Source organism: Dendropsophus ebraccatus, chromosome 1 (genome assembly GCF_027789765.1).
Source record: "Dendropsophus ebraccatus isolate aDenEbr1 chromosome 1, aDenEbr1.pat, whole genome shotgun sequence".
Taxonomy (NCBI): domain Eukaryota; kingdom Metazoa; phylum Chordata; class Amphibia; order Anura; family Hylidae; genus Dendropsophus; species Dendropsophus ebraccatus.
In genome coordinates, this window is record NC_091454.1 from 32,514,052 (window position 1) to 32,529,733 (window position 15,682).

Consider the following 15,682-nt stretch of genomic DNA (forward strand, 5'->3'; position numbering starts at 1 on the left):
CTATGATGTCACCGCAGGTCCTGTATGTACAGTGCACTATGGAGAAGGAAGGAAGAAAATACAGGTATTGTGTGGGAGGAGTCTGGGGAGGGGGGTGAAGGGTGCCCAGTCTGGAGTGGGGAGGGGGGCAGGGGGGTACAGGGTGACACCTGTCTGGGATGGGAAGACACACAAGAGAGTGTCCAGTGTCTATTTAGGGGTCTGGTCTGGTTGTACATTATTCTATACTTAACCCCTTAATAACTGCCCTCTCCAAATATATATCACATTTATATAAACCTCACCTACTATCTGCAGAGGTAGGGAACCTTGGCTCTCCAGTTGTTGTAGAACTACAACTCCCATCATGTCTGGACAGCCAAAGTTTTAGCTTTGACTGTCCATGTATGATGGGAGTTGTAGTTTTGCAACAGCTGGAGAGCCAAGGTTCCCTACGCCAATCTATAAAGCACCTATATCTGTATATACAGCGACCATGATAGAGTCATTTTTCTAAATTATTTCTATTTTGAATTTGGTGATGGAATACCTTACTGGAGGTATTACTGCTGTTGTCTCCGCTGCTGAGTGGAGTTGATCGAACCTCAGGAAATCCTAGGTTCGATCAAACTCGAACATTCATGAACCTGCCGCATTAGATTGCTGATGCCTTCCCGATCCGTGGGAAAGGAGGAGACTGCCCGGGCACTGCCTGGAATTCTGGGATTCAACCTAGGTCTAGGTAATAGGCTGAATCCCAGAATTCCAGGCGGTACCCGGGCACTCTCCTCCTTTCCCACGGACCGGGAAGGCATCAGCAATCTAATGTGGCAGGTTCATGAATGTTCGAGTTCGATTGAACATATTGTGAACACCACACTAGTGCTGCCAGTGCTGCGAATCGCTCATCTGAACAATCTAAACTTCATAAAAAAAAAATAATATGAGCAATATGAGAAAAGAAAGCTGAGCTGTGATTGGTTGTCATGGGCAACAATGAGACTCTTGACAACTTGTTATTTTTTTTTCCATAGCCTGCATAAATAGATAGTTTAGAAGCAGTAGAGATGCACAACCAGTGCAGTCATGTGACATGTAACTGGTCAAGTCTAGTCTACCATATGGAGGTAGAGCATATATACTGTAGGTAGTGCCAGTCTATTCTGGGTAACACAAAATGGTGCCCCCCCCCCATTCTATAGCATTTATATACATTAGTACCATACATGCTGATGGGTTGTGGACAACCTAATGACATAAAGGAACCATTACATGAATCTGTTTAGCCTGTCATATTTGGTATTAACTAAATATGACATATTATATCCAATTAGAGGAAATGGGTTACTGAATACCAGTAAAAGCTTATATTATACTATATATACAACCATATTTTATAACTGCTTTCACATCAAAACCAGCACACAAGCTACAATAGCCTGCATGCATTAGAGTAATAGAACAGTATACGGATCTTTACCTTACACCAATGACAGAGCTAAGAAAAATCTAACAGGAATAGATGAGAACTTACTAAATTGTTACATAGTGTATAGCTGAAAGAGAAGAAACAAGAAGCTTCTAGGGATTAATTAAAAAATTTATATAAAGCCCAATAAAGCCTGGTTTATATTAATCTGGCGGCATTTCCCTCCAGCGCAGTATAAGGCTGGGTTCACACTACGTATATTTCAGTCAGTTTTGTGGTCCTCATATTGCAACCAAAACCAGGAGTGTATTAAAAACACAGAAAGGCTCTGTTCACACAATGTTGAAATTGAGTGGATGGCCACCATTTAATGGCAAATATTTGCTGCTATTTTAAAACAACGGCTGATATATTGAAATAATGGCGGTTATTTACTGTTATATGGCGGCCATCCACTCAATTTCAACATTGTGTGAACAGATCCTTTCTGTGTTTTTAATCCACTCCTGGTTTTGGTTGCAATACTGACTGAAATATACGTAGTGTGAACCCAGCCTAAAAGTGCCAGAGGGAAACTCATCTTTGAATAGATCCTATTTATTTCAATGGAACAGCATCCTGCATGCTATTAGTGCTGCCCAATTGCCGGACATGCCGGATGTCACAACATGTTGTGCAGCATTCTGCCATGCGGCCTGCCCGTTGATGGAAAAAAAGGACAGAAAGCCAGATTACAACTGATGCCTTCTTGGCATCAGTTGTGTTCAGATTCTGAAAAGAAAACTAAAAAGGACATAAATGATATATGTAAACCCTGCCTAACAATCATTTCCTATGTGTACACATGTTGGACAATGAGTACCTTGAGAGGGATCTTGGAAAAAGTGCAAGAAAGAAAAGCTGAAACTTTTGTTAAACACAAGATTCTACAACATTAATATCAAAGTTAAAGGAAAAAACTATAGGTATAAACCTTCCATTTCAGGTTTTACACCTAAATTAAGCAGCATGTTATCATAGTGTCATATTGGGACTTACATTGTTGGGATCAGTCAGTGATTCCCCCTCAGATGAGGCTTCTTGACATAAATCCTTTAACTGAGGAAAATATAAAGGCTGCACAATACTGAAATCTTGTGGCTCCGGGGCTGGGGGTAAATGAGTTTGGTAACTCTGCCCCTGGGATCCTGGAGGAACCATCCTCACCTCCATGTATTTTAAGGTCCCGTCAGTGTTCAGATACAGAGCTGGCTGATACTGGTCTGTGTAGGGTTTGGATTGGGATCCACCAAGAATACAACAACTACTGGTGTAATCATAGCTGTCCTTCCTCAGACATCTCACCAACAATATCATGAAGGTGACAAGTGACACTAAGCTGATGGCCACCAGGGAAATGATTAAATACAGAGTCATATCTGATGGGGGTTTGGAATTGGGCAGGAAGTCCCCAGATTTGGGTCTTTCCACTACAACCTCATCTGCTATACTGACCAGTACAGTCACTGTGGTGGATAATGGAGGATTCCCCTGATCACTGATAGAGATGACAAGTTGTTGCTCCATGTTCTCGCTTTCCTGTAATCCTCGCACAGTCCTCACCTCTCCTGTGTGCTTAGACACTTGAAATGATGAATAATTGATGGGGTCAATGAGAGTAAAGAGCAGCCAGGCATTGTGACCAGAGTCCAGATCCACGGCCGACAGTTTGGTCACCAGATATCCGGCACTTGTAGACTTTGGGATCCTCTCTTGGACAATGAGGTCCTCAGAGTGCTCTGGATACAGCAGAGTGGGGGGATTGTCATTTCTATCCAGAATGAAGATAAAGACTGCAACAGTGGAAGATAACTGCGGAGACCCGGAGTCTTCTACCTTTATGGTGATCTGTAACACCTGGATCTGCTCATAGTCAAAGGAACGCTGAGCGTATATATTCCCATCATTAGAATGGATGTAAACATAGGAGGATACAGAGGAGCCGTCAATCTGACTCTCCACTATGGAGTAGACCAGATCAGAATTAACCCCCTCATCTAGGTCAGTAGCAGATACTGTACATAGAAGAGTCCCCGGGTCACTGTTCTCCATAATGAAAGCATTATAAGTAGCCTGTGTGAACACTGGAGCATTATCATTAATATCTGACACCCTGAGGGTGACGCTTGTTTTACTGTATAGAGGAGGAGACCCTAAATCCGAGGCTGTCAGCTCTATAGTGTATTGGGGGGTTTCCTCTCTATCCAGATTCCCATCTGTGACCAATGCATAGCGGTTTTTCATCTGAGTGATTTTAAAAGGCACATTTGGTGATAAGTCCAATTTTATTTCTCCATTTTTTCCAGAATCCTCATCTCTTACATTTATAAATCCAACAATATCCCCAGACAATGCATTTTCTGGTATATTTTTAGCTACCGATGTAAATGTAATTTCAGGGCTATTGTCATTCACATCTTGTATTTCCACCTGAACCATGCAGTCTCCCTGTAATTTTGGAAATCCTTTGTCTTCTGCCTTAATTGATAATTCATAAAAGCTTTGTTCTTCATAATCCACCAATCCATTAATATAAATTTCCCCATTTTGCTCATTTAAAGCAAATATCCCTCTAGTAGATTCTGATGTGTGACCATCAAAGGAAAACTGTATCTCCCCATTTGCTCCGTCATCCTGATCTGATGCATTCAGTGTTAATATCACAGTCTTCAATGGCAGATTCTCCCTAATACTGATCTTATATAGTGACTGATTGAAGACTGGAGGATTATCATTAATATCTAATACAACTATTGTTATTCTGCAGGTCCCTGATCTGGCTGGTTCTCCTCCATCTATAGCTGTGAGAATCAGGTTATGTTCTGCTTTTTCTTCTCTATCTAAAACCTTTTCTAGTATCAGCTGAGGGATGAGCGTTCCATCCTTTAGTCTTTTTACAGACAAAGAGAAATAAGGATTTGTATTCAGTGTATACTGACTGACACCATTCACACCAACATCTAAATCCTTTGCAACCTCTAAAGCAAATCGTGTACCAGGACCTGCAAATATTTCTGTGATTTCTATATTACAATGATTAGATGAAAATGTGGGAGAATTATCATTAATATCCAGAATCTCTATTTCTAGAGTGAAAAGCTCCACAGGATTCTCAGCCACAACCTCTATCTGCAGTAAACAGCGGGGACTAGATCCACACAGACTCTCCCTATCAATCCTCTCCCTCACAGCCAACCCTCCCTTTCCCTGATTTATACTGAAATATTTCTGGTATTGTTCAGACCTCAGATGTATCCTGCGCTGAGAGAGCTCGGCACGTTTTATCCCCAGATCCTGAGCTACATTTCCTACCAATGTCCCCGGCTCAGACTCCTCAACAATAGAATAACGCAGCTGCCCAGAGACCCAGCCCCAGCTACAAAGGAGAAAGCAGCAGACTACTTGCCATTTCCAGCACTGACAAAAGCCTCTGATGTCCATATCTTATAGGATTCTCTTGCTATTTGATGTCATGTAGATCCAGTGTAATCCACGATGCATGAGGGTCATGTATTCACAGTTCTACCCCAGAAAAAATCAGTAAATCCAAAGAGAAATAACATCCACAGGGCTCTCATCGGAGCAGCAGCTCTTCTTTGTGTGAGAGAAACGATGGGAGGGTGAATCACTGAGCCAGGGGGAGGAGAGCGCACAGCTGACATGAGCACATTCTACAGTATTACTGAAATAATGGACAAGTCTACCCTCTACTGGCCATTAGTGAGAATGCAGTAAAAAAAATTGAATGGAAAAGCAAAATAGAAAGATTGAGTGCATAAACTTATTTATACACAGGTGAAAGTTTTTGTCCAGTGTCACACAGTGTATTTTATCAACCTCCAGAATAGAAGTTCAAAATAAAATTTTGAATAAGCTTTAATTTACATTAGATCTAAATTAATGAATATAGAGAAAACTGAGAATAACATTTATATTCTATAATAGACTAACATGTATAACTCATTTTAACTAAATATATTATATTATAAATTTTATCATATTCAATGTTGGTGTAAAAATTACAGCTATATATTAGATTATGAATGTATAAAATATAATATTAAAAAAAAATGTAACTGGCCATCCTTATGGTACATTTACACGTAACGATTATCGGGCGAATTTGCGCGATAACGATCGAATTCGAACGATAATCGTACGTGTAAACGCAGCGAACGATCAAACGACGAATGAGAAATCAATCGTTTTGATCTTTCAACATGTCATTAAATCGTCGTTCGTCGTTCGCGAAAAAATTGCCGATCGTTCAGTGTAAACAGTCGTCGCGCGATAGTCCGGCCGCCGCCCGGCCCCCCGCTCATCCGCAGCCCCCTGCGCCGGCCACACACGGCTGCGGCCCTTCCCGCCGCCTTCCCCCCGCCGCCGCTCCAATCGCCACTCCCCCCGCCGTCCCCCCGTCCCCCCGCCGCCCCGATTGCCCCCGCTGGCCCACAGCCAATCAGTGCGGAAGAGGAGCATTAATTGGCTGAAGAGGAGACGTTTGAAATTCCCGGCTCCCCTCCTCAGCCAATCAGTGCACTGAAGAGCGGAGCCGGGGATGTCTGAAGACCTGCTGCGTGGGGCCATCGGAGCGGCGGCGGCAGCGTGGGGGGGGGGAGGAGCGGCGGGGGGGCAATCAGAGCGGCGGGGGTGGCGATCGGAGCGGCGGCGGCGATGAGAGCGGCGGGGGTGGCAATCGAGCCGGCGCAAGGGGCTGCGGATGAGCGGGGGGCTGGGGTGCGAGCGGGGGGCTGGGCTGCGGGCGCGCAATCGCAAAAGGATTTTTCCGTACGATATATCGTACCGTCTAAACGCTGATCGTTATGGAAAAAAAATCTTACTCCGACATTGTTAATCGTACGATCGGGCCAATTATCGCTTCATGTAAACGCACCATTAGGAATATAATATCTGCTTATATGGAAGAATTGTTTTTATATTAGCAAAGGTGAAGACTGTTACAAAGAAGCTACAGTACAATACAACTAGATGAAAACAGCTTACACACTATAGCACATAACTATTATGGGGCGCATCTTTTTTTCCATCAATGTCTATTTTTTTTACACTACTGAGATATTTAGAAAGTATTATATGTTTCATGCAATAGGATCAAGATTACCTGGTAGTCATATCAGATAATCTCATAATGCAATGAAAATTATAAAAAAAGTGAAAGGTTGTTTGGTTAGAATTAATTCATTGAGTAGGTGACATCTGCTAGATCAATAAAGGGGGCAGAGAACCAGTCATCATTGCTTCTAATTAGGATACTTTTTTAAAGAGGAAGAAAGTATAATCTGTCGGCTAAATAGAGCTTTGTTATAGAAATACATACAAATCAATAATAAAATACAGTGCTTATATAAGTTCAGGATTTCTGCTATATTGCACACTAGTCTTAGCAATGTATCCCTAATAATTCCCATAATCACCTAATCATCAGGCTAGTATTTCAATTTTATTCAAAAAGACACCACATCTCCTTGGCATACTAACATGGTCTGTAGACTATGAACACTGCTCATTTATTACTTTTCACAATGTCCTAAGCTCCTTTGTGATGGCTATACTATATACCACTACATGATTATAGCTTTATACGTATCTCACTGTACAAGACTAATACACAGTTGTTACTGGATAAGTAAGTTTCATAGTCAGTATGGTTGAAAAAAGACACGTCCGTCAAGTTCAACCAAGGAGTTGATGGATGCAGGGAAGGGGGATATACAAGGAGGGGATGGATACAGGGAAGGATGACAGATGATGGATAGGTTCTATACATAAGCATTTGCGTTATTGTGGTCTAAGAACTTGTCTAGCCCTGTTTTGAAGCCCTCTACTATTTTTGCTGTGACCAGATCCTGGGGTAAACTGTTCCACAGAGTCAATGTTCTCATGGTAAAGAAGGCTTTCGCCTCCGGAGACTGAACCTTTTTTCTCCAGGCGGAGGCAGTTTCCCTTTGTCTTTTGAAGGGTTTTTACTTAAAAACCTTAAGTTATAAACATATCTTGAATTTAAATCATTTTAAAAGATTCTTCTATAAAAAGATATTCAATTTACTATAACATTACCTGTTTTCCTCCTATATCATATATTGTCATGTCGTACAGCCCTGTGTCCTATCCACACTACAGGAACAGAGACTAGAAACTGTTTGTGTCATAAGGTATAAGAACAAAACAAATGAAACAATTATAATTGTTTTAATAAAAGAACTATAGCATTACTGTGCCTTTAAGGAATTCTTCAATTAAAATCCATTTTTCCATAGAGATACTTAGCTGATTACAAATGGTTCCTCTGCAGGCACCCCTTCCCCCCAGGACCGGCAGTAATCAGTGTGGACACCAGGCAGTAAGTGTTAGGCTAAATTCACACGTTCCGGGAAGTTGTCCGTGCTCACGGATCCGTGCGCACGGACAACTTTACAGCCCATTGCTTTCTATTGGGCTATTCAGATGTTCCGTGATTTCATGGATCCGTGATCCGTTCCGTTTAAAAATAGGACATGTCATAACTCGGAATGGAAGCACAGAGCAAATTCCCCATAGAAATCAATGAGATGTTTTTCATGGATGTACACAGATGTGACAATGTAATCAATGTCATGCTGTAAAACAGATCCGTGAAAAAAACGGACACGGATGCAAAACGGACTGTTTTGCATGGATCACGGAGGTAGCTACCAGACCATAATCACGGACCGGGAAAATCACTGAACGTGTGAATGCACCCTTAAATTTCACTGCAGATCCACTACATGGGAAATGAAGTATTACACAGTGCCCGTTCAAATCAGTGGTCTTTCTGTGTAATCCTGAACAGGACAGATCCTCCATTTTGTGTGCACTTTCAACCTTAACAAGGGGATCCCTCTCAATAAGCTTAAAACTTAAGGATTTATTAAACCAGAAAAAATATGGACAAAGGACAAGTACCATAAAATAACAAAAGAAACATTCCACACTGGCTCTATCCTTCTTGTTCCAGTGCCAATGCTGTAGGTCAATAAAGACATTGATTAAGTTTGAAAGTAAGGATAGAAATGCATTGGAGAGTATAGCCGATATTAGCCAAATATGTTCAAAGTTCAAGTCTGGTGTGTCCAAAATGTAGGCCTAAAATGCCTAAAATCTTTTGTACACCTACTCTGTTAAACCCATCAGTTACTTTAGCTAATATTGGGCTAAGTAGACCAACCGTATACATAGGGTTATGGGTATACAGTTAAAGTTTAACACTGATCAGAAGGAAATACATTAAAGATGGCAATGGGCTATTGGTAAATAACCCATCTGAATTGTTTAGCAGAAAAGGAATTATATAGAATAAATGGCCGTAGCTGCACCATAGAGTGCAGAACAACTTAACATACAGTAAATGAGTTTTTGACATGTAACTCCCCCCCCCTCTTAAAATAGACCATTAAACCATCACAATCATAAAAATACTAAAACATGTCCAGTCATCCAGGATCAAATAACTGGGTATGATGGGGTTAAAAATAACATGCTATAAATAGGGAGAAAAAAGTATAACTACATGATAAGGCCTAACTAAAATATCTCACCATTCTCATGACATACCACTACTGTACTACTCTGCACATTTATATAAAAGCAATTGGTAAAAACTAAAATTTTTGATCCCCAAAGTTTAGCCACATAGAAGTTAATTTTTTTTTTTTTGATCAATCAAATGTTAAAATAATAATAACTTAAGCTTTTAGTAATAACAGTATATATTAAATATTCAATGATGTTCCCTTTTATTTCAGTTTTGACACTTAAAACATCATATTATACCACTATGAAATGAGAACTTACATTGTTGGGATCAGTCAGTGATTCCCCCTCAGATGAGGCTTCTTGACATAAATCCTTTAACTGAGGGAAATATAAAGGCTGCACAATACTGAAATCTTGTGGCTCCGGGGCTGGGGGTAAATGAGTTTGGTAACTCTGCCCCTGGGATCCTGGAGGAACCATCCTCACCTCCATGTATTTTAGGGTCCCGTCAGTGTTCAGGTACAGAGCTGGCTGATACTGGTCTGTGTAGGGTTTGGATTGGGATCCACCAAGAATACAACAACTACTGGTGTAATCATAGCTGTCCTTCCTCAGACATCTCACCAATAATATCATGAAGGTGACAAGTGACACTAAGCTGATGGCCACCAGGGAAATGATTAAATACAGAGTCATATCTGAGGGGGGTTTGGAATTGGGCAGGAAGTCCCCAGATTTGGGTCTTTCCACTACATCCTCATCTGCTATACTGACCAGTACAGTCACTGTGGTGGATAATGGAGGATTCCCCTGATCACTGATAGAGATGACAAGTTGTTGCTCCATGTTCTCGCTTTCCTGTAATCCTCGCACAGTCCTCACCTCTCCTGTGTGTTTAGACACTTGAAATGATGAATAATTGATGGGGTCAATGAGAGTAAAGAGCAGCCAGGCATTGTGACCAGAGTCCAGATCCACGGCCGACAGTTTGGTCACCAGATATCCGGCACTTGTAGACTTTGGGATCCTCTCTTGGACAATGAGGTCCTCAGAGTGCTCTGGATACAGCAGAGTGGGGGGATTGTCATTTCTATCCAGAATGAAGATAAAGACGGGAACAGTGGAAGATAACTGCGGAGACCCTGAGTCTTCTACCTTTATAGTGATCTGTAACACCTGGATCTGCTCATAGTCAAAGGAACGCTGAGCGTATATATTCCCATCATTAGAATGGATGTAAACATAGGAGGATACAGAGGAGCCGTCAATCTGACTCTCAACTATGGAGTAGACCAGATCAGAATTAACCCCCTCATCTAGGTCAGTAGCAGATACTGTACATAGAAGAGTCCCCGAGTCACTGTTCTCCATAATGAAAGCATTATAAGTAGCCTGTGTGAACACTGGAGCATTATCATTAATATCTGACACCCTGAGGGTGACGCTTGTCTTACTGTATAGAGGAGGAGACCCTAAATCCGAGGCTGTCAGCTCTATAGTGTATTGGGGGGTTTCCTCTCTATCCAGACTCCCATCTGTGACCAATGCATAGCGGTTTTTCATCTGAGTGATTTTAAAAGGCACATTTGGTGATAAGTCCAATTTTATTTCCCTGTTTTTTCCAGAATCCTCATCTCTCACATTAATAAATCCAACAATATCCCCAGACAATGCATTTTCTGGTATATTATTGGCTACTGATGTAAATGTAATTTCTGGGCTATTGTCATTCACATCTTGTATTTCCACTTGAACCATGCAGTCTCCCTGTAATTTTGGAAATCCTTTGTCTTCTGCCTTAATTGATAATTCGTAAAAGCTTTGTTCTTCATAATCCACCAATCCATTGATATAAATATCTCCACTTTGCTCATTTAAACCAAATATCCCTCTAGCAGATTTAGATGTGTGATCATCAAAGGAAAACTGTATCTCCCCATTTGCTCCGTCATCCTGATCTGATGCATTCAGTGTTAATATCACAGTCTTCAATGGCAGATTCTCCCTAATACTGATCTTATATACTGACTGATTGAAGACTGGAGGATTATCATTAATATCTAATACAACTATTGTTATTCTGCAGGTCCCTGATCTGGCTGGTTCTCCTCCATCTATAGCTGTGAGAACAAGACTGTGCTCCCTTTTTTCCTCCCTGTCTAAAACCTTTTCTAGTATCAGCTGAGGGATGAGCGTTCCATCCTTTAGTCTTTTTACAGACAAAGAGAAATAAGGATTTGTATTCAGTGTATACTGACTGACACCATTCACACCAACATCTAAATCCTCTGCAACCTCTAAAGCAAATCGTGTACCAGGACCTGCAAATATTTCTGTGATTTCTATATTACGATGATTAGACGAGAATGTGGGAGAATTATCATTAATATCCAGAATCTCTATTTCTAGAGTGAAAAGCTCCACAGGATTCTCAGCCACAACCTCTATCTGCAGTAAACAGCGGGGACTAGATCCACACAGACTCTCCCTATCAATCCTCTCCCTCACAGCCAACCCTCCATTTCCCTGATTTATACTGAAATATTTCTGGTATTGTTCAGATCTCAGATGTATCCTGCGCTGAGAGAGCTCGGCACGTTTTATCCCCAGATCCTGAGCTACATTTCCTACCAATGTCCCCGGCTCAGACTCCTCAACAATAGAATAACGCAGCTGCCCAGAGACCCAGCCCCAGCTACAAAGGAGAAAGCAGCAGACTACTTGCCATTTCCAGCACTGACAAAAGCCTCTGATGTCCATATCTTATAGGATTCTCTTGGTATTTGATGTCATGTAGATCCAATGTAATCCACAATGCATGAGGGTGATGTATTCACAGTTCTACCCCAGAAAAAATCTGTAAATCCAAGGAGAAATAACATCCACAGGGCTCTCATCGGAGCAGCAGCTCTTCTTTGTGTGAGAGAAACGATGGGAGGGTGAATCACTGAGCCAGGGGGAGGAGAGCGCACAGCTGACATGAGCACATTCTACAGTATTACTGAAATAATGGACTGGACAAGTCTACCCTCTACTGGCCAACAGTGAGAATGCAGAAAAAGGAAAATTATATATATATATATATATATTTTTTTTTTTTTTTTTTTTTCTTTTACATATTATTCTATCAGTATAAGTAATACTACTAATTATGTTAGACAGAAATAATATAACCTGATGTTAATTGCCACAAATCATATTATTTTTTCTATTATATTTAGCTTCTAAGTGTTAAAATAATATATTTTTCTAGTAGATAGAAGATAGTTAATAATAATATAATATAATATAATATTGCCCTTCCACTCTCCAGAATTTAACACAGCTTAGTTACAACTATGCTTCTACAGTATCTTAGCAATCATTATATCAGACAAGTGAAGGTTCACTCAGAATGGTTAAAATTTTTGTTTAACATATGAAAAGATGTTAAAGGGAAAGTGACATTTAAAAGTTTACGTCAGGTTCTAACACCTATTCTTTTGTTGAATGTTTATTTTAAGTTTCTAAATGTGATTATAAAAGACACTTTTGAAGTAGGAGAATGTTATATTACCCGATTAGGTTTTCTGGTATATTACCACGTGTAGAGATAAACTTAACCTATTAAATAACAACATATTCAGCAAGTAGGTAACTGATACTCTGAAGCAATATGCCAATGAAAAGGTCAGTTATAAATTAAACCATATATAAGAAAAAAACATAAAAGTAATAGAAATTATCCACAAAATAATACCAAAAAACATTGTCAGTGTGGTTTAACATGGGATCGGATAGTTTTCCAATATTATTATTTGTTCTCCTATATAAATCCAAATTTAACTTAGTTACTTGTTACATGTCTATTTGTAGTGAGTAATTCCTTTAGTTGCCCTTTATCACAATAGTCACCAACAAAATAAGTTTATACCCCAAGGGCCTAGTAAATGGGTTGGTTATTGGCCAAAGGAATGTTAGTAAGACTTATCATTCATGATCATTGTCCCATATAAAAAGCTCATTCATCAGTGGATTGCAGAAAACCATTACTTGTCGGCAGCACAATTCCACCTATATTCTGACTGTATCCTGCCAACAATAATGGAAGTGAATGGCCATATGAATGATTGTTTAAGCAGCTGTTCACCCTTGAATTGATGTCAATTACCATTTTATAAAGCGATGTTTGACTTGTAATATAGTTGATGGATATGTTCATGTTGATGGATATGGTTGCTATGGGCAACTGCTCCCCTGCTCCTCTGCACAGACTTTGATAAATCTCCCCCTATATTGTTACTGTTGTACTGTAACATCTACAGTGTTAGGGCAGTGCTGCTACTGTCTGTAATATGGGGAGCAGAGAGGATACTTCACCTCATGTCAGTCACCATTCTATATATTTCTTGCTGAGGTAAACTTGCAACAGAATCCTGGCCCCCACCTGTAGTATGGCTACTGTAATGTTTATGTAATCCAGGACTACAACTCCTATCATGTACATGTGTGCTGGGGTTTGTAGTCCTACAACAGATAAAAGATTAAAAAAAAACTAATGTATTTGATAACATAAGTAATTGGCAGACACTGAGCCACCATGCTGCTCAAAAGACACTTGTAGTAATACAGACATTTCCTGCTTATGGGTAGAGTGGGTGGAGCTAGATTCAGAGAGGAGGGGTGGAGCTATAGGCTTACAGAGCTGTGATGTCACTGCTGACCCCTGTGACCTGGAAGTTCTTTATGGAAACAAACACAAATCCAAAAAGCAGCAACAGAGGAGGATGCCTGGTGACACGGGGGCGAAAAAAGGTTAGAGAGAACAATTAAGGGTACTATTACACGGAACGATAATCGGCCGAATTAGACCTATATGGCCGATTATCTTTCCGTGTAATAAACACAACGATCAGCTGATGATCTTTGTCATCGGCTGATCGTTGATATAGGTTCTGACCTATAATTGTTGGCCACCGACCGTGCACCACTACGTGTAATAGTGGTTCGCGGCTGGCGGCTGACGATTTGTAAAAGAAATACATTACCTATCCATGGTCCTGGGCTCCTCCTGCTCCTCCTCTCCCCAGGTCCCACACGCTGCAGCTCCAAAGCGGCCTGTCTTAGCTGACAGGCCGCTCAGCCAATCACAGGCCGGAACCGCCGCGGCCAGTGATTGGCTGAGTGGCCTGTCAGCTAAGACAGGCCACTCTGAAGCTGCAGCGTGAGGGACCTGGGGAGAAGCGGAGGTGGAGGAGCCCTAGACCTGGGATAGGTAATGTATACCAGTTTAGCAAGGGCTGCAAGGACATCGGTAACAATGTCCCTGCAGCCCTTGTTAAACGATTATCGGGCCATGTAATAGGCCCAGTAGACGAGCGCCGATCTGCTAGATCGGTGCTCGTTTACTGTTATTATCGGGCCCCCATCGGCCTGTGTAATGCTACCCTAAGGGTAAGGGTCGGATTATAAATTATTCCCTTTTCCAATAAGAAAAAATGTTGGACAACCTCTTTAAGCTAATAAAATATATAAATTATTTAAAGGCTATTTAATTATCTAATAGTTATCCAGATAATGATCTAATTGTCTAAGTATTCACACAAAATACCTTAAAATAAGGTCTAGTGATTGTATTCAGAAAAGACATAAGTATATTACCAAGTTTAATTCCAGCATCTCAACAGCAAAGTGTTATCATAGACACTTCAGATGTACATAGAGCCTTTAGAAATGTTAAATACTTGATGGACTTCTAGGCCGTTTACTCTGCGTTTACAGTGCATAAGAAATAGAAAATTCATAATATATTTCCCACATTAAATATAAAGTCAGCTGATAATAAAAAATAGTATAATTGCCATGAAGACTATTCTAAAGATACAAATTACGACTATTCAAGGAGTCAGACAAACAATACAAGTGCAAAACTAGTGATGAGCAAGTACTAAAATGCTCGGGTGCTCTTTACTCCAGACGAGTATTTCCAGATACTCTAGTGCTCGTTTCGAGTAACAAACCCCATTGACGTCAATGGGAAACTCAAGCATTTTTGCAGGGGACCCAAGTTCGGTAGAGGGAAGGTCGCGTGAAAACCTGTCAACCTCAGGAAATTATGGAAACACCACGGAAATGGACAGGAAACAGCAGGGGCAGCATGAGTGGATGCTTCTGAGGCTGCCTTTTCGCACCATTATGCCAAATTCTGGGCAACAGCTGTGGGATACAATCTGTTGGTGGCTGCACCTATACACACTCTGTGATACCCCCTTTACACTGAGCAAGCAGTAGTGAACTTAGATATGCCTTGTGAAATACAGAAATCAGAAAATATAGTAGAGGGCCCAATAAAATAGTACTGAGCACTTCTTAGGGGTCTGTATGCAACACCTAATGCCCCCTTTCTGCCAGCAGCCGATCACCACTGTGTGCTGCTGAAATCGTGGCAGCAGTACTGCAAGTCCCAGCCAGCAGTCTGTAGTAATACTTTTCAAAAACGATTTGAAGCCCTTACAAGGACTGTTTGGTTGTTTCACTAGTATTCCCTGCCTACTGGAACGCTAAATCCTACAATGACGCTCTCCCTGACCAGCAGCAGCTCTGTCCCTAATCTCTTCCAACATGCATGTGAGCCGAGTCTTGCCGGCCGCGCTTTTTATATGGCAGGGTTATCTGATTTGGCCAACCAATCGTTACTATCGACATGTATGATTCCCACATGATCACAGGATGTACCAAAGA

The 15,682-nt window shown here is 41.0% G+C and overlaps 2 protein-coding genes across 8 annotated transcripts in view; both read right to left on the bottom strand.

Moving 5' to 3' along the window:
* LOC138791484 (protocadherin gamma-C5-like) overlaps window positions 1-15,682 on the bottom strand; it is a 196,689-nt gene that overhangs the window by 122,456 nt on the left and 58,551 nt on the right. For 2 of the 7 annotated variants that reach the window (XM_069969219.1, XM_069969209.1), the window contains exon 1: window positions 2,447-4,920. The exons of the other annotated variants lie outside the window; for them this stretch is intronic. In XM_069969219.1, the coding sequence (XP_069825320.1) occupies window positions 2,447-4,888 (2,442 nt within the window). In that variant the 5' untranslated portion in view covers window positions 4,889-4,920. Of the gene's footprint in view, window positions 1-2,446; window positions 4,921-15,682 lie in introns of those variants that run through there. 7 annotated transcript variants of the gene reach the window in all.
* Window positions 9,254-11,845, bottom strand: LOC138771046 (protocadherin gamma-C5-like). The gene has a single exon (XM_069950474.1). The coding sequence runs from the start codon at window positions 11,720-11,722 to the stop codon at window positions 9,254-9,256; it is 2,469 nt and encodes an 822-aa protein (XP_069806575.1). The 5' UTR covers window positions 11,723-11,845.